General features: G+C 41.7%; 1 protein-coding gene across 2 annotated transcripts; it reads left to right on the top strand.

Annotated features, from left to right (window-relative positions):
- Positions 1–477: 477 nt before the first annotated feature.
- On the top strand, positions 478–16231 carry LOC110527650 (endoplasmic reticulum-Golgi intermediate compartment protein 3). 2 transcript variants are annotated; one of them, XM_021609063.3, is made up of 14 exons: positions 623–790; positions 1008–1078; positions 2255–2342; positions 2570–2689; positions 2856–2949; positions 3242–3407; positions 3763–3820; positions 5023–5037; positions 6002–6033; positions 6127–6223; positions 10307–10371; positions 10540–10676; positions 11932–11987; positions 13828–16231. In XM_021609063.3, exons 1-14 carry the CDS (start codon positions 703–705, stop codon positions 13905–13907), a joined length of 1167 nt encoding a protein of 388 aa, XP_021464738.1. In that variant the 5' UTR covers positions 623–702; the 3' UTR covers positions 13908–16231. The 2 variants fall into 2 exon arrangements, with proteins under 2 accessions (XP_021464739.1, XP_021464738.1); XM_021609064.3 differs by lacking the exon at positions 5023–5037 and having other exon boundaries at positions 478–790.
- Positions 16232–17894: the final 1663 nt, after the last annotated feature.

The raw sequence follows: 17894 nt of genomic DNA, 5'->3' as shown, positions 1-17894 counted from the left end.
CATTACAGTTAATCTGGAAGTATTACGTTTTTTGGGTGCTAAAATAAGGGCAATTGTACGGACCAAGGCGATGTACAAAAGTGAGTGAGTTTACGTTACTGACAGCTGTCTGAGTTCAGGTCTTGATGGGCAAAAGGTTTCTTTGCTATTGTGACAGTTCTTGAGTCTTATCTTAGTGTCACCAATGGTGTTTTATGATTGCAGGAAATCTGTAAACACGTTTTTTTCCCCATTGTCTTTCCTGCAGGCAACTACTCAAAAAGAATCAACTTGTTTTAGGCACTGTTACCATGCAGTTTTTCTATTTAACTAGGCAAGTCAGTTAAGAACAAATTCTTATTTTCATGATGACCTAGGAACAGTGGGTTTACTGCCTGTTCAGGGGCAGAAAGATAGATTTGTAGCTCGGGGGTTTGAACTTGCAACCTTCCGGTTACTAGTCCAACACTTTAACCACTAGGCTACTCTGTTGTTGTCGAATAATTAATGCGGTGGTCTTCCAACATGGCAGCCGGGAGGCATCGTACGTCAACTCCTCTATTGTTAGAATGGTTACTCGACTATCTTGTCAATATAATAGAACGTCTTTACACACGGCCCGCTACGTGGTCGGCGCTGATTGGTTCAATACGTATGCCTTGTGTACCGGAAGTAAATGTTGAGAACTGATGTGAATTATTTCAGCCCACGGTGTGAAAGAAGATGGACACACTACATAAACTAAAACAATTTGATGCCTATCCGAAAACTCTTGAGGATTTCCGAATTAAAACATGTGGCGGAGCTACGGGTGAGTGGTTTTGGGTAGACTTTTGATAGCGCTTAGCTACTTGCAGAACACATACTGTCCCCAGTAGCTAGCTAGCTAGTTAGTAGGACTAGGATCACTGTGTTTGGACTAGCATTCTAGATCTGTCAGACTAGAGAACAGAACATATTACTATGTAGTTTGCAAAAATTCTATGGGATTGGGTGATATTCTGACTTTTTCTTTCCCCTTTTTGAAGTCACCATCATAAGTGGTCTCATCATGTTGATCCTGTTCTTCTCAGAGTTGCAGTATTATCTCACTAAGGAGGTAGGTTAATGTAACGTTACATCTTATAAAAATAGTCAGGGAACATGCTAAGTGTGCCAGTCAAATAAGTGGGTAAGAAGCTAGCTCTGTATGGATCACACTTGTAAACGGAAGGATATTCTAATGGAGAACTGTGACAACAAGTAACTAACTATAACAGCTAGCAAGCCTAGCCAACTTTGCATGCCACAATTATTGTGGTTTGTATACTTTATAACAGTGGTATTCAATCTTTTTCAGCTGATCCCATTGCAATTATATTTTTTTGTAATCAAAGGTAGTTAATTGCCACCAGGGCAACTGGGAATGCGCAACATTCCAATGGTGGACATGGTGCTGAAATGCAATGACTAGCCAAAGGGATCCTACTCAAGTTAATTTGTCTCTTGAGTCGGAATGGTGCTATGCCGAAAATCTCCCTCGCACACTCAATTCTTCATTGCTGCGACTTGCTTGCTAGTTGGGATTTCTGCTCTTCCCTCCGTTGTCAGTTTAGCCCACATTTCACTGATCTTAATAGCATACAGCATATTTTATTTGTGTCCTTCAAGGCAGCTGTCAATGATCACGTTAGGCTGGGATAATGTACCTCAATCACGGGATGGAATATGTCGTTGTACATATTCCATCCCGAAATTGTGAAGGGTGACTCGAGAAGATTGAAATACTGCTAGATTTGAATTAAATTGCAGTTTATGCCAGCATGCTAGGCTAGCTAATGCTATAACACCCATTAGATTCCATTAAAATGGTACACCTAGCATTTGGTTGAGTAACTACCGGAAGTGTTGAATGCAGTTTGTTGCTTTAGTATTACCTAGCCTAGCATTCTGACGAAAACTGATGTTTATTTAAAAACTAGCACTATTTCAATTTTCTCGATTCACCTTTAATCATTTCGGGATTGAGGTAGGTTTTCCCAGCCAAATAACGTTACTGCGCTGAGCTCTGGCTGTCCACATTCCGGCACAGGGCCTTTCCAACCGAGAGAAATGAACGAGTCGAATCCTTTTGGCTAGCCTGTTTGAGGATAATTGGAACATCACTATAATTTTATGTTCTGTTATAATTATTTAGCCATCTGTCATAACGTTTGCTTAATCTATGAAGCCCGGTCCGCATTTTAAATACCACTGTTATGACTTGCAAAATATGAATGTTGTTCTGCCAACACAGGTCCATCCTGAATTGTTTGTGGACACATCACGAGGAGACAAACTGAAAATCAACATTAATGTGATATTTCCTAACATGCCGTGTGCCTGTAAGTAACTTTAGAGAACCTAGCATGCATCATCACATTTGACAAACGTACACCTGCACAATTAACCCCTATATGTGCGTTTTTCTGTGATATTATCAAACAGTTGCATAAATTGACAGAATGCTTCCGTAAAATCTAAAGTAATCTTTTGGGGGGTTATGCATGAAGCAAAATAGGGATTTCACATTGGAAGTATATGACATTTGTAACATCACCGTGACCTTCAGATCTCAGCATTGATGCCATGGATGTTGCTGGAGAGCAGCAGTTGGATGTGGAACACAACCTGTTCAAGCAAAGGCTTGACAAGGATGGCAATTCTGTCACTACAGAAGCAGAGAAACATGGTAACCATGCTTGCTTGTAATTCTGTTCTATTACTTGAAGAGCATTATACACCATGAAATACAGCATAGGTTTTCCCTCTTGGGAAAATAAGATATATGAATTGTATTGAATAGTTCATGTTTTCACTGGGTCATGGATATTGTTTTATTGTCATCTCTCATGTAGATTTGGGACAAGAGGAAGGTGAAATTTTTGACCCTAGTAAGCTAGATCCTGAGCGGTGTGAAAGCTGCTATGGAGCAGAGACAGAGGATTTGAAGTGAGTTCCCATGACCGGAATGCCCTCCAGAATGCCTTCCCAGGCTTCACAGATCATACTTCCCATGACCAAAGACAGACAATGAGGTTTCCCTGTCAATCTCATAGCTTAAATCCCTTGCCTGTGAAATTGGACTTGTTAGAAAGAATCCATGAAAGCTTTTACTTATTTGAGCCCTGAACTCTTTTGCAGAACATAGGCTATCACCAAATTAGCTAATCCTTTGTCCAAAATGTGATTGTGATAGTACGTGTTACATTGACCTATTACTTATGCTTTTGCTTTTTTGTAGGTGCTGTAACACCTGTGATGACGTACGGGAAGCGTATCGCAGGCGTGGCTGGGCCTTCAAGAACCCTGACACCATCGAGCAGTGCAAGAGGGAGGGCTTCAGCCAGAAGATGCAGGAGCAGAAGAATGAGGGCTGCCAGATCTATGGCTTTCTTGAGGTCAACAAGGTAACTAGTCTTAGACTGACGCTTTGGATAAGTTCATAATCAGAAAGAATAGTCAGTACTCACACACTGGTTAACACTTCATAGAAGGAATGCGTTTTATTTAATGTTTCGACTTTCAATTGCCTGGCTTTCAAATGGTCAGACAGTGTTGACAACATGATTTGAAATGAATCATCACTTTTTGGGAACAGAATTCTAGATGTGATTAAATAAAATTAGAAATGGAAATGTGCTGCCACTGAGATGTAATATTTTATGAGGTGCTTTAATGCATTCATACACTTTCAATCTGCAAATATTACGTTCATTGTTAGACTTTTTTCTGAACTCTTCAATTTGGCTTTTTTGTTGTTAGGTGGCAGGAAATTTCCACTTTGCCCCTGGAAAGAGTTTCCAGCAGTCCCATGTTCATGGTAAGACCTGATATCAATGATCTACCTAAGTAAAATATAAGTTCTGTGCTTTCTATCAATCCTCTGAATTGCTTAGAGATGAAGCAGGTTGACTGATTTGGTTCGAATTCTAAAATTGCTTACTTGCTACTAGAAACACCTTGTGGTTTATTAAACCAGTCTGTATCTCAGACCAGATTTGGGTACAGACCCTCTTGTAGTGTAGACTTTGTCACTAGACCAGTAAAGACATTTCTAGTGCATCCGTTACTAGTCTTTCCAGTAAAACACTGAAGTGAAACATTTGGTAAATGGTCTCTTTCTCTTTCATAACTCCTTTCATTTTCTCGACTTCTTCCATTCTTTCCTCCTCCGGATCAATCATTAGGCATTAATTGTATCTTTATTTTTTATTTCATGAAAACATCTGACCTTTATCTTTGTGGCACAGGTGAAAAAATGTGTCAAACTAAGTAGCTATTTTTCTCCCGCTTATAAATAACATTTTGATTGTAAATTGATAGACTCACTTGCTTTATCATAAATGTTGCCTACTAATAACACCAATATACTTATTTTGCATTGACACTTACACTCTTTGAAAATTAAGTAATGTGAAATGTATTAATTTGTTTGCAATTCATTTTTTGCAAAGTTTGCCAATGGATTTTTTAAAATTCAATTGGTGTCATCTTGATGAGCTTCTTGACAAAAGTTACTACAATGTCACTGATGTAACCTTTGTTACTGTGAAGACAGGCCAAATTAATTTAAAAGTATGCATTCGTGATTGAAGAAAAATAGAAGGTACTGTTTTCATAGGATTTACCTTAAGAATTTGTCAAGAATTGCTGATAAAGTAACATGGTACATAACCAGATGAAGTTGTAAGCCCTAAGTACTAGTCTCTCAACTTGCTTGGAGGCATTGAAAGGTGTCCTTTGTCATTATGAACAACGTGTACCGAAAGCTTAGAGCAAATGCTTCACCAGCTTAAAGCTGCTTTAATTTTCTATTTTATTCGGTCGACTAGTACTACACTCTGTCTGGTTTTTGCCTTTAAGCAGACAATCTCCTTGTGATAAGAATTTGGCCGTAATGAAATATCAGATGTGATGAACCCCCTTCAGAGGCTTATTGCCTTTGGCCAGCCTCTTAGGACTGGCTTTTTCTGTGTAGCCCAAAATGCGTCATATAGTGACTCTTCTCTCTTCTTTCTGCAGTGCACGCTGTGGAAAGTAAGTCCATCATTTTGTAGCTTTTATTTTTGTAGTAAACATCACCCCCCCCTAGCCTGGTCCCAGATTGTTTTGTGTTCTTGCATACTCCAGTGCTATCCTTGTCCAGCCAAAGACCAAGTTCGGCATGACCGTGCCTTTTCTGAATTGGATTTGCTCAACTCCTGCGTCCTCTCTCGCCTCCTTTTGGAAAAAAAAGCTTGTATGAAATTATTCTCCTCTCACGCGTCATCAGGCAAATTTAAGTTTACAGGTGTTGAATCCCAAAATGTGTGAAGTGAGAACATTTAGGTAGTTGTGCATGACATTTTATCTGTACAAAGGTATATGTAGGATATCGTTTCTTAAATGTTTGCATGATTTTCTCCTTCGAAAAAACAACTGCTTCAAAGGGGTTGTGGTAGATATCCAAACTCTTCAGGCGAAGGACTCGAGTAGGATACACATTATTCTTGATGAAAGGTGGCTATCGAGGAGGGGAGGATACTCTTCCGTTCATCTACTAACAAATTGGCACTCTCCTCGACCACATCAGTTTCCGGGTCACGGAGGAGAGAGGCTGAGTAACAAGGAATTGGCATGATGGCACAAACACTGACACTCACAGACACTTCTAAATTGTCCAGTCAAATATCAAACTTCGTATTTGAAGAGGTTGTCTGTCAGAATTCACCCTGTTACTTAAAGCCTAGTAAAGACAACCAAAGCTGCTTCTAACTGATTTGAAACTGTCCTTTTGAATAACCAGCATGTGATTGTTGATCTTTAATTGAGGTGGTACAAGCAGTAATCAAGAACACTTTGCATTTGAGGGCTGTGTGCTCAACAATAACTTGTAATGGGAGAGCTGTAGATTTGATGAGACTAGTAAACCCTCATACTCTTGAGTATACCGAACATATACAGTAACTGATGTTCTATCAGATCACAGCATTACTGACATATTGTTTCATTTTAATTTCAGTTCATGATCTGCAGAGCTTTGGACTAGATAACGTAAGTACTTAAAAAAAAAGAAAGTATTGTCTTTCCAAGGCAGTGTTATCCATACCCCTTTAAGCTCTTATTTGTGTTTCTTGTGTCCTACAGATCAACATGACTCACTTGATCAAACATCTATCCTTTGGGAGGGATTACCCTGGTATCGTCAATCCTTTGGATGGCACCGATGTTGCGGCACCACAAGGTTAGTAATTATCCCATTTGTCAAATTCCCCACACCGAACATTTGACTTAGACCTACTACCAGCAATTGAAATCACAGCGTTTGACATACTTTGTCCAAGAACTATGGAGAAGTTGTGACATGGGAATAAGAGTTATTACAAAAGTCCCGTTGTGTAATTATAATTAAGTGCCGTAGAGGTGGTCTCTGCAGCAGATGTCCATCCCAATGGACACGAATGTACCAAACATGCCTCTGCTCTGCATCATCATCTTCCCAACTCCTCCCTGCATCATCATCTTCCCAACTCCTCCCATCTGCTCTCTGTCGCTCATGCCGACCCTGAGGGAAGTAATAATACAGCATTTGAACAAAATCACATAACACTATGGAGTTCTATTGAACAATCTACAATATGCAGTTTGGATGGCTGCAATAAAGTCTTATCAAAACTGATATAGTAAAGAAATCGGTGATGCCCAAGTAGACTATGGCATTCTTTCTATGTCTTGCATTTCAGTGTAGGCCTACGTGTATAAGGTAAGTAGTTCACTTCACTAACATACCTTATACAGGAAAATGTTCCAAACATGACACCAGCTGCCATCCCAACTGCAAAGCCCATCACGAATCCCATTTAAAATGGCTCCATATAGCCACAGAGTTTCTAAAGCCAGAGGCGCAACATCGAGACTTCCCGGGAACGTTTGCGAAACAGACCAGGCTGGGGTTTGTGGTTTGAGAAGTCAATGGATGTTTTTTTCAATATGCATATTACTGTGCTCCACACTCTCATGCTCCGATTGCATTCTCTTGAGTACGTTCTTGTGAGGACGAGTGTGTGGAGAATACATAAAACAATATACACTGCTCAAAAAAATAAAGGGAACACTTAAACAACACAATGTAATTCCAAGTCAATCACACTTCTGTGAAATCAAACTGTCCACTTAGGAAGCAACACTGATTGACAATAAATTTCACATGCTGTTGTGCAAATGAAATAGACAACAGGTGGAAATTATAGGCAATTAGCAAGACCCCCCCCCCCCAATAAAGGAGTGGTTCTGCAGGTGATAACCACAGACCACTTCTCAGTTCCTATGCTTCCTGGCTGATGTTTTGGTCACTTTTGAATGCTGGCGGTGCTTTCACTCTAGTGGTAGCATGAGACTGAGTCTACAACCCACATAAGTGGCTCAGGTAGTGCAGCTCATCCAGGATGGCACATCAATGTGAGCTGTGGTAAGGTTTGCTGTGTCTGTCAGCGTAGTGTAGCGCCTCCATGCTCTGGACCAGGAGACAGGCCAGTACGTCAGGAGACGTGGAGGAGGCCGTAGGAGGGCAACAACCCAGCAGCAGGACTGCTACCTCTGCCTTTGTGCAAGGAGGAGCAGGAGGAGCACTGCCAGAGCCCTGCAAAATTACCTCCAGCATGCCACAAATGAGCATGTGTCTGCTCAAATGGTCAGAAACAGACTCCATGAGGGTGGTATGAGGGCCTGATGTCCACACAAGTGGCTCAGGTAGTGCAGCTCATCCAGGATGGCACATCAATGTGAGCTGTGGTAAGGTTTGCTGTGTCTGTCAGCGTAGTGTAGCGCCTCCATGCTCTGGACCAGGAGACAGGCCAGTACGTCAGGAGACGTGGAGGAGGCCGTAGGAGGGCAACAACCCAGCAGCAGGACTGCTACCTCTGCCTTTGTGCAAGGAGGAGCAGGAGGAGCACTGCCAGAGCCCTGCAAAATTACCTCCAGCATGCCACAAATGAGCATGTGTCTGCTCAAACGGTCAGAAACAGACTCCATGAGGGTGGTATGACCTGATGTCCACAGGTGGGGGTTGTGCTTTACAGCCCAACACCGTGCAGGACGTTTGGCATTTGCCAGAGAACACCAAGATTGGCAAATTCGCCACTGGCGCCCCGTGCTCTTCACAGATGAAAGCAGGTTCACACTGAGCACATGTGACAGTCTGGAGACGCCGTGGAGAACGTTCTGCTGCCTGCAACATCCTCCAGCATGACCGGTTTGGCGATGGGTCAGTCATGGTGTGGGGTGGCATTTCTTTGGGGGGCCGCACAGCCCTCCATGTGCTCGCCAGAGCTAGCCTGACTGCCATTAGGTTCCCGCGATGAGATCCTCAGACCCCTTGTGAGACCATATGCTGGTGTGGTTGGCCCTGGGTTCCTCCTAATGCAAGACAATGCTAGACCTCATGTGGCTGGAGTGTCAGCAGTTCCTGCAAGAGGGAGGCATTGATGCTATGGACTGGCCCGCCCGTTCCCCAGACCCGAATCCAATTGAGCACATCTGGGACATCATGTCTCACTCCATCCACCAACACCACGTTGCACCACAGACTGTCCAGGAGTTGGCGGATGCTTTAGTCCACGTCTGGGAGGAGATCCCTCAGGAGACCATCCGCCACCTCATCAGGAGCATGCCCAGGCGTTGTAGGGACGTCATATAGACACGTGGAGTCCACACACAATACTGAGCCTCATTTTGACTTGTTTTAAGGACATTACATCAAAGCGGAGTTAGCTAGCAACGTTATTTGCACACCGAAAGCAGATTTTGATATGTAGCTAACTAATGTGTTGCGACGTGCATGGCTCCATTCAGACTTTTAAACTTTGTCCACCTTTTATCTCAAGCTTCTGTTTACCCAGCTAGCTGCGTTTTGGCTGGCTAACTGGTTAGCATGTCACCTTGGTGTGGCCTTGAAGACCTTGATAGGATATGTTTATTATGTATACACAATTATTTATTTTGTATTTTTTTGCAGGAACATATTTTATTTAACTAGGGAAGTCTTAACAAATTCTTATTTAAAATGACTGCCTACCCCGGTCAAACCCAGACGACACTGGGCCAATTGTGCGCCACCCTAGGGGACTCCCAATCACGGCTGGATGTGATGCAGCCTGAATTCGAACCAGGGACTGTAGTGACGCCTCTTGCACTGAGATGCAGTGCCTTAGACTGCTGAACCACTCGGGAGCCATACATACAAGAAGTATACAAACAGACAATGATGACATATGCTAGGGGTACATGGAAGAGTTGGAACAATTTAGATTTAAGATGTATAATTGTTTTTCTTTATCCTTATTATAGTTAAGGAAACCGAGCAGCACATTTTCCCATAACAAACAAGTAATCAAGAATATTAACAATTATAGAGCACTAGATATCTTTCCATAATTTCTTTACATGTTGACAATGCCGAACTCTTTCTGGATGCTCAACACAAAGTACAGTTAATGACTTTTGAGTTTCTTCAGGTAATAATTCTGAGGCCTCTGACTTTAACAAGCAGGTATTTGTGTGGTAATAATGACCTTTTTTTCCAACAGATATTATTGACAAATGTATTCCAGTAAATTGTGACAAGGTATTGACACAAAATCCCTTTGAAATAAAGCACGTATAGATCTGTTGTTCTGAGGGAGCAAGGAGAAACATATGTTTCCTATTGTAGAGTCACCCTCTCTTAATCCAGTTATCTCAATAAGACAAGGTCTTGTTACACCTCTGAACAACCTGAGTTACAGATGGAGTACTATCAAAGACTATGGCGAACTCTAAGTGTAACCGGGATATTGTAACGAGAATAAAATGATCTAGATCTCCTCGTAATTGAGTAACAATCCTTCTGCATTAAAAAGTTGACTCACCAGCAGCATATGACGACTAAACCAGTTCTTAAAATATACTTGTTTCTATACAAAATATCCTTGTTCCGTATGTAATATCTATGCATGGTCATTAATGACCACGCTAAGAATAGTTGTATTGTCTTTGACATGGTTTATAGTGAAATGTAGGTTTTATCAGCATATCAGCTATGTAATAATTCTACGGTTATCAGTCACTTGAAGACAACCATTTTTTCTTTTTCGATGTTTGAAATGCTTTTCTAGCAGGTGGCCATTACTTGAAGTCGACACTTAGCTGAGGTGGTGTGTAGCCAGATAATGATGTGATGTTAAAGCTATAGCACCTCCTTGTGTTCATGCAGAGTGGAATGTTGCATTTGTCCAGACTACATGTGCTCGACCTCAGCAAATGATAGAAAAATCGATTTGTTTTATTCCAGCTTCCATGATGTATCAGTACTTTGTGAAGATTGTCCCAACCATCTATGTGAAATGGGATGGAGAGGTGAGTGAGTATATGTTGTACATGACAGCAATGAAATGTAGGTATTTCACAGAGTTAATCTTATCGCTATATCAGATTAAATTAAGTTAATTGTATTTTATATTTCCTTTTACATGTTAAGGTACTTGTGCATCAAACAAGGACATGGTTGTATTACTTGTCTTACAGGTGGTTAAAACAAACCAATTCTCTGTAACGCGACATGAGAAAGTAGCCAATGGGTTGATCGGAGACCAGGGCCTACCTGGTGTGTTTGTATTATATGAACTCTCCCCTATGATGGTCAAATTCACAGAGAAACAGAGGTAGGTAGCTTCAAACATTATTTTGTGTGAATATATAGTGTATGTGGACACGTAACATTTGTGGATTCAGCTATTTTAGCCACACCCGTTGCTGACAGGTGTATAAAATTGAGCGTGCCGCCATGCAATCCCAATAGGCAAACGTTGGCGGTAGAATAGCCTTACTGAAGAGCTCAGTGACTTTCAACGTAGCACCGTCAAAGGATGCCACCTTGCCAACAAGTCAGTTTGTCAAATTTCTGCCCTGCTAGAGCTGGAAACCTATAGGAGCAACAACTGCTCAGCTGAGAAGTGGTAGGCCACACAAGCTCACAGAATGTAACCGCTGAGTGCTGAAGCACGTAGCGTGTAAAAAATCGTCGGTCTTCGGTTGCAACACTCAATACCGAGCCTCTGGAAGGAATGTCAGCACAAGAACTGTTCATCGGGAGCTTCATGAAATGGGTTTCCATGGCCTAGTAGCTGTGCACACAAGCCTGAGATCACCATGTGCAATGCCAAGCGTTGGCTGGAGTGGTGTAAAGCCCACCACCATTGGACTCTGGAGCAGTGGAAACACACTTTTCTGGAGTGATGAATTGCACTTCGCCATCTGGCAGTCCGATTCTGGGTTTGGAGGATGCCAGGAGAACGCTACCTGCCCGACTGCATAGTGCCAACTGTAAAGTTTAGTGGAGGAGGAATAATGGTCTGGGGCTGTTTTTCACATGCTAGGCCCCTTAGTTCCAGTGAAGGAAAATCTTAACTCTACAGCATACAATGACATTCTAGATGGTTCTGTGCTTCCAACTTTGTGGCAACAGTTTGGGAAAAGCCCTTTCCTGTTTCAGCATGGCAATGCCCCCGTGCACAAGACAAGATCCATACAGAAATGGTTTGTCGATCTATGTGGAAAAAATTGACTGGCCTGCACAAAGGCCTGACCTCAACAACATCGAGCACCTTTGGAATGGATTGGAATGCTGACTGCGATCCAGGTCTAATCGCCAAACATCAGTGCGAACCTCACTAATGCGCTTGTGGCTGAATGGAAGCAAGTCCCCGCAGCAATGTTCCAACATCTAGTGGAAAGCCTTCCCAGAAGAGTGGTGGTTATTATAGCAGCAAAGGGTGTACCAACTCCGTATTAATGCCCATAATTTTGGCATGAGATGTTCAACGTGTGGATTCCATGACCCTCAATGGAAAATCCGTGTAGCCTATGTAAATGGTAAGCTGTGTGTTGTATCAAACATGTTTTGCTCTTTTTTTTCAGATCATTCACTCATTTTCTTACAGGACTGTGTGCCATCGTAGGAGGTGTATTTACAGGTTGGCACCTCTGCAATCCCATATTTCAAATGCAGCAAACATGTCACTCAATACATCTTTAATCATTTTAATATTGTTTTTAATTAGTGATGGCTTTCTCAGTTTGAAAGTAGTGTATACTATGCACTACTGGAGGTACAGTGCCTTGTGAAAGTGTTCACCCCCTTGACATTTTTCCTATTTCGTTGCCTTACAACCTGGAGTTAATGTATTTCTTTTTTTTAGGGGGGGGGGTCGCCATTTGATTTACACAACATGCCTACTACTTTGAAGATGCAAAATATTTTTTATTGTGAAACAAACAAGAAATCAGACAAAACAACTCAAACTTGAGCGTGCATAACTATTCACCCCCCCCCCCCCCCCCCCCCACACACACACACACAAAGTCAAGACTTTGTAGAGCCACCTTTTGCAGAAATTACAGCTGCAAATCTCTTGGGGTATGTCTCTATAAGCTTGGCACATCTAGCCACTGGGATTTTTGCCCATTCTTCAAGGCAAAACTGCTCCAGCTCCTTCCAAGTTGGATGGGTTCCACTGGTATACAGCAATCTTTAAGTCATACCACATATTCTCAATTAGATTGGGGTCTGGGCTTTGACTAGGCCATTCCAAGACATTTAAATGTTTCCCCTTAAACCACTCGAGTGTTGCTTTAACAGTATGCTTAGGGTCATTGTCCTGCTGGAAGGTGAACCTCCTTCCCAGTTTCAAATCTCTGAAATACTGAAACTGGTTTCCCTGTATTTAGCGCTATCCATTCCTTCAATTCTGACCAGTTTCCCAGTCCCAGCCGATGAAAAACATCCCCACACTGAAACGTGCTGACAGCATCATGGTGTGGGGATGTTTTTCATCGGCTGGGACTGGGAAACTGGTCAAAATTGAAGGAATGGATAGCGCTAAATACAGGGAAACCAGTTTGTCTTTCAGAGATTTGAAACTGGGAAGGAGGTTCACCTTCCAGCAGGACAATGACCCTAAGCATACATGATGCTGTCACCACGTTTCAGTGTCGGGATGGTGTTCTCGGGGTGATGGGAGGTGTTGGGTTTGTGCCAGACAGCTTTTTCCTTGATGGCAAAAAGCTACATTTTAGTCTTATCTGACCAGAGTACCTTCTTCCATATATTTGGCGAGTCTCCCACAACACATTTGGTGTTTGCCAAAATGCGTTTCTCATTTTTTGTCTTTAAGCAATGGCTTTTTTCAGGCCACTCTTCTGTAAAGCCCAGCTCTGGAGTGTACGGCTTAAAGTGGTCCTATGGACAGATACTCCAAACCCTGAAGGAGCTACAAAGCTCCACAGCGGAGATATCTTTGGTCTTTTGCCTCTCTGATAAACGCTGATGGACTTAATGGTGCTCTGTGGGATGTTCAAAGTTTCTGATATTTTTTTTGTAACCCAACCCCCATCTGTACTTCACAACTTTGACCCTGACCTGGGGGGGTGGGAGCTTTCAGAACATGTTTTTTTTTTAATTATATTTTTATTGCACACAGGTGGATTTTATTTAATTAATTATGTGACTTCTGAAGGTAATTGGTTGCACCAGATCTTATTTAGGGGTTTCATAGCGAAGGGGGTGAATACATATGCACGCACCACTTTTCCATAATTTTCTTTACTTCACCAATTTTGACTGTTTTGTGTACGTCCAAATAAATAAAAAACATTTCAATTACAGGTTGTAATGCAACAAAATAGGAGTAACGCCAAGGGGGCTGAAATACTTTTGCAAGGCACTGTAGTACAGTTTGTTGGAATGAGCCTTTTGGATGGTGGTCCAACTATATTTGTCATGTTAAATGCTTTATCTTGTATCTTTTTTCCCAGTGGCTGGACTAATTGATTCCTTGATATACCACTCGGCAAAAGCCATCCAGAAGAAGATTGAACTGGGCAAGGCATCTTAGTGGAGTGTTTTGCACAAGGGCAAACCAGACTGTTCATCATTCTCCGGAAGGGCCTATCTGTAAAAGGGAAGTGACTACAAACTGATGCTAACTAACATGGCAATAAACAAAATCAGAATAATCTCCCTCAATATTGGAAGGAAATTTGACCGCTAAGTCTCCCATTTAGTTATTTTTGTTTTTACATCCCTTATCCATACAAAGAATGAAAGACCAAATCACTGGACAGAAGAGTGATTTAACAGATGTTTTTGATCACATTTGATTCATCCCCAGTCCAAGCACATTGTATCTATTAGTTGCTTCCCATATACACGTAACAAATATAAACACAACATGGAACAATTTCAAAGATTGTACTGATTTACAGTACATATAAGGAAAAGTCAATCAAAAATAAATTCATTAGGCGCTAATCTGGATTTCACATGACTGGGAATACTGATATGCATCTGGTCAGAGATACCTTAAAGGTAGGGGCGTGGATCAGAACCAGTCAGTATATGGTGTGACCACCATTTGCGTCATGTAGAGCAACATCTCTTTCGCATAGAGTTGATCAAGCTGTTGATTGCAGTCCGAGGAATGTTGTCCCACTCCTCTTCAATAGCTATGCAAAGTTACTGGATATTCGCAGGAACTGGAACACGCTGTCTTAAACCTTGATCCAGGGCATCCCAAACGGGCACAACGGGTGACATGCCTGAGTGCAGGCCATGGAAGAACTGGGACATGTTCAGCTTCCAGGAATTGTGTACAGATCCTTGTGACATGGGGCTGTGCATTATCATGCTGAAACAGGAGTGACAATGGACCTCAGGATCTTGTCATGACATTCAACTTGCCATCGGTGAGAAAAAAGAAGAAACCTGCGCAATGTTCTTGCTAGTATCACTGCTCTTTATTAAGCTTTATGTATCAGCCTCAAGGTCTTCATCACTGCTTTAAAAAGCAGTTGTGTTAGTTGTCTGTAGCTTATGCCTGCCGAAACCATAACCCCACCGCCACCATGGGGCACTCAGCAAACCACTCACCGACATAACGGCATACACGCTGTCTGACATCTGCCCGGTACAGTTGAAATCGGGATTCATCCATGAAGAGCACACTTCTCCAGCGTGCCAGTGGCCACTGAAGTCAGTTACAACGCCAAACTGCAGTCAGGTCAAGACCGTGGTGAGGATGACACGCATGCAGATGAGCTTCCCTGAGACGGTTTCCGACAGTTTGTGCAGAAATTCTTCGGTTGTGCAAACCTACAGTTTCATTAGCTGTCTGGGCTGCTGGTCTCAGACGATTCCACAGGTGAAGAAGCTGGATGTGGAGGTCCTGGGCTGGCGTGGTTGCGAGGCCGGTCGGATATACTGCCAAATTCTCTAAAACATGAACTTTACATTTTTTTGGCAACTGCTCTGGTGGACATTCCTGCAGTCATCATGCCAATTGCACACTCCCTCAACTTGAGAGATCTGTGGTTTTGTATAATGTAACAAAATTGCACATTTTAAGTGGCCTTTAATTTTCCCCAGCACACGTTGTACCTGTGTAATGATCATGCTGTTTAATCAGCTTCTTGATATGCCACACCTGTCAGGTGGATGGATATTATCTTGGCAAAGGAGAAATGCTCAAACAGTGACATAAACCAATTTGTGCACAACATTTGAGAGAAATAAGCTTTTTGTGCTTATTTCTGGGATATTGTATTTCAGCTCATGAAACATGGGACCAACACTTTACATGTTGCGCTTATTTTTGTTCAGTGTATATACCTTTTTTGCCATTCTCATCTACCCTAAATGTACTGTCATGGACATGTTTATCCCATCCCTTTAATTTCTAATCTCTTTGATCAATCATGGACCCTTCATTTACATAATTATTTGCTATGACATTGGACCCGAGCAGGTTGAATGTGTTTTTTAATGTGTGTTCAAGGGTGTATTCATTAGTGCAAAAAGTTTTGCTATAGAAGACTTTTTGCAACTGAAATGAGTCTTATTTGAAAATTAATTTAGGTCACTCCAAGTTGTCTCGTTTGGTTCCTAGTGAATACACCCCAGATTGATGGAATCTCTGACTGTCGTTGAGAGGACTACTTAAGGAGACCAAATGATGCAGTTTATTGTTCTTTTGTTGTGATTGCACATTTTGAGATCCAATTCAGGGGCCTGTGTTGAGTGAAAGTGTGTGGGGTTGAGAGAAAGTGTGTGTGTGAGCGCATGTGTACAGCTTATTGTGTGTGTGTGGGAGAGACGTATTTATATTTTGAGAATCCTCAATGTTTTTTAAAATGACAAATAAATGTTGAATACACCAGCCTGTAATGTAGTAATTTGTGACATTTTGTGTACAGTGTCCTGTCCAATTCCTGTCCCAGGAACAACTGAGTAAAATATACACTGCCGTTCAAAAGTATGGGGTCACTTAAATGTATTTTTTAAGAAAAGCACTTATTTTTTTGTCTATTTAAATAACATGAAATTGATCAGAAAGTGTAGACATTAGTTGTAAATTACTATTGTAACTAATCGGCAGATTTTTTTTAAAAATGGAATATCTACGTAGGCATACAGAGGCCCATTATCAGCAACCATCACTCCTGTGTTCTAATGGCATTTTAGCTAATCCAAGTTTATAATTTTAAAAGGCTAATTGATCATTAGAAAACCCTTCTGCAATTGTTAGCACAGCTGAAAACTGTTGTGCTGATAAAAAGAAGCAATAAAACTGTCCTTTAGACTAGTTAAGTATCTGGAGCATCAGCATTTGTGGGTTCGATTAAAGGCTCAAAATGGCCAGAGACAAAGGAAAATCATCCGTTTCCAGCTACAATAGTCATTTACAACATTAACAATGTCTATACTGTATTTCTGATCAATTTATTTTGAACAAAAAAATGTGCTTTTCTTTAAAAAAACAAGGACATCGCTAAGTGACCTCAAGATCTGAGAGATCTTGAACACTTGAATGGTCTTTGTGAAATGTCTTTGTCCATAGAATGAATGATGCTGTATATTGCTAAAGGGGACCCTTTATTTGGGTTAGGTGTTTCTTATTGATCACACATACTGAATTTGAGACCATCACTCTTGACAAGTTGACGTACTCATGAGAAAAAATAGAAAACACTGGAGTCTGTTGCCAAGGCACTGTACTGATCTCTGGAATGTCAGTGATAATTCTTCTGCACTATACTTCCTCTAAGCTCATGTGGAATAGCCTTGGGATGAGGAGATTACAAACAATGATCACTGCACGTGACTATAGTGGCCTCCTTTCAATTACGTCTTTGTCAAAGTAGGCTACTGCTCAATATCCTTTCCAGTTTGTCTGAGGTGTAATGTTTCAGCCACCAGGGGGAGTCGCAGGTCTTATATACTCCTGAGTACCCGAGTAATTGTGGTAATAACAGCTGAATAACGTTATTGTGAGTAACTTCCTGTATATGTGTCACGGCCACGTATCTATGAGCCATTTTGCTCTTGAAAGCCTTATTTTTTATACAGCGCCTAATTTTGACACAATATGCCTGAATAAGTGCATTATTCTTACTAATACTAATTTCCTGGGGAGTCTACAGCTGGTATTGCTTTTCCGTTGCTCTAACTCCCACATCCTGTCGACTGGATTGTGATGCAATCATCCACACAAGAGCATGAGGGGCACTAAGCAAACAGCTTTGAAAAGCTGCGGATGTTTTTTTTCCAGCTTAGCTGGGAGCCTTATGACCCAAAGTCTGGTGAAAGGAAAGGCCATGTCAGTGAATCTGGCTCATGCCCATCATGGCTGACGTATTTGGACTGTGAGGGAGAAAGGTACCCCCAGGGGTACTAATATCCCATGTTGAGAACTACAGCTCTAATGCATAGAGGATGGAGGAAGGAAGGGAAGGTATAAGCCTATGAAGTGTAGGGTTTTGCTGACTGTTAAAACTTTGACTTCAGTCACTTCCCTGTGACAGACGCGAGACATCACTTTCACAGC

The sequence above is a fragment of the Oncorhynchus mykiss genome, chromosome 7 (genome assembly GCF_057628025.1).
Source record: "Oncorhynchus mykiss isolate SJ-2025 chromosome 7, ASM5762802v1, whole genome shotgun sequence".
NCBI classification, from domain to species: domain Eukaryota; kingdom Metazoa; phylum Chordata; class Actinopteri; order Salmoniformes; family Salmonidae; genus Oncorhynchus; species Oncorhynchus mykiss.
This window is presented reverse-complemented; position numbering and strand designations above follow the sequence as displayed.

Bases quoted from the DNA above. Each gene is read 5' to 3' on its own strand.
- LOC110527650 (XM_021609063.3), top strand. From the start codon at position 703: ATGGACACACTACATAAACTAAAACAATTTGATGCCTATCCGAAAACT. The intron at 2,343-2,569 runs GTAAGTAACTTT...CGTGACCTTCAG, and splicing joins TCCTAACATGCCGTGTGCCT to ATCTCAGCATTGATGCCATG. The intron at 2,950-3,241 runs GTGAGTTCCCAT...GCTTTTTTGTAG, and splicing joins GCAGAGACAGAGGATTTGAA to GTGCTGTAACACCTGTGATG.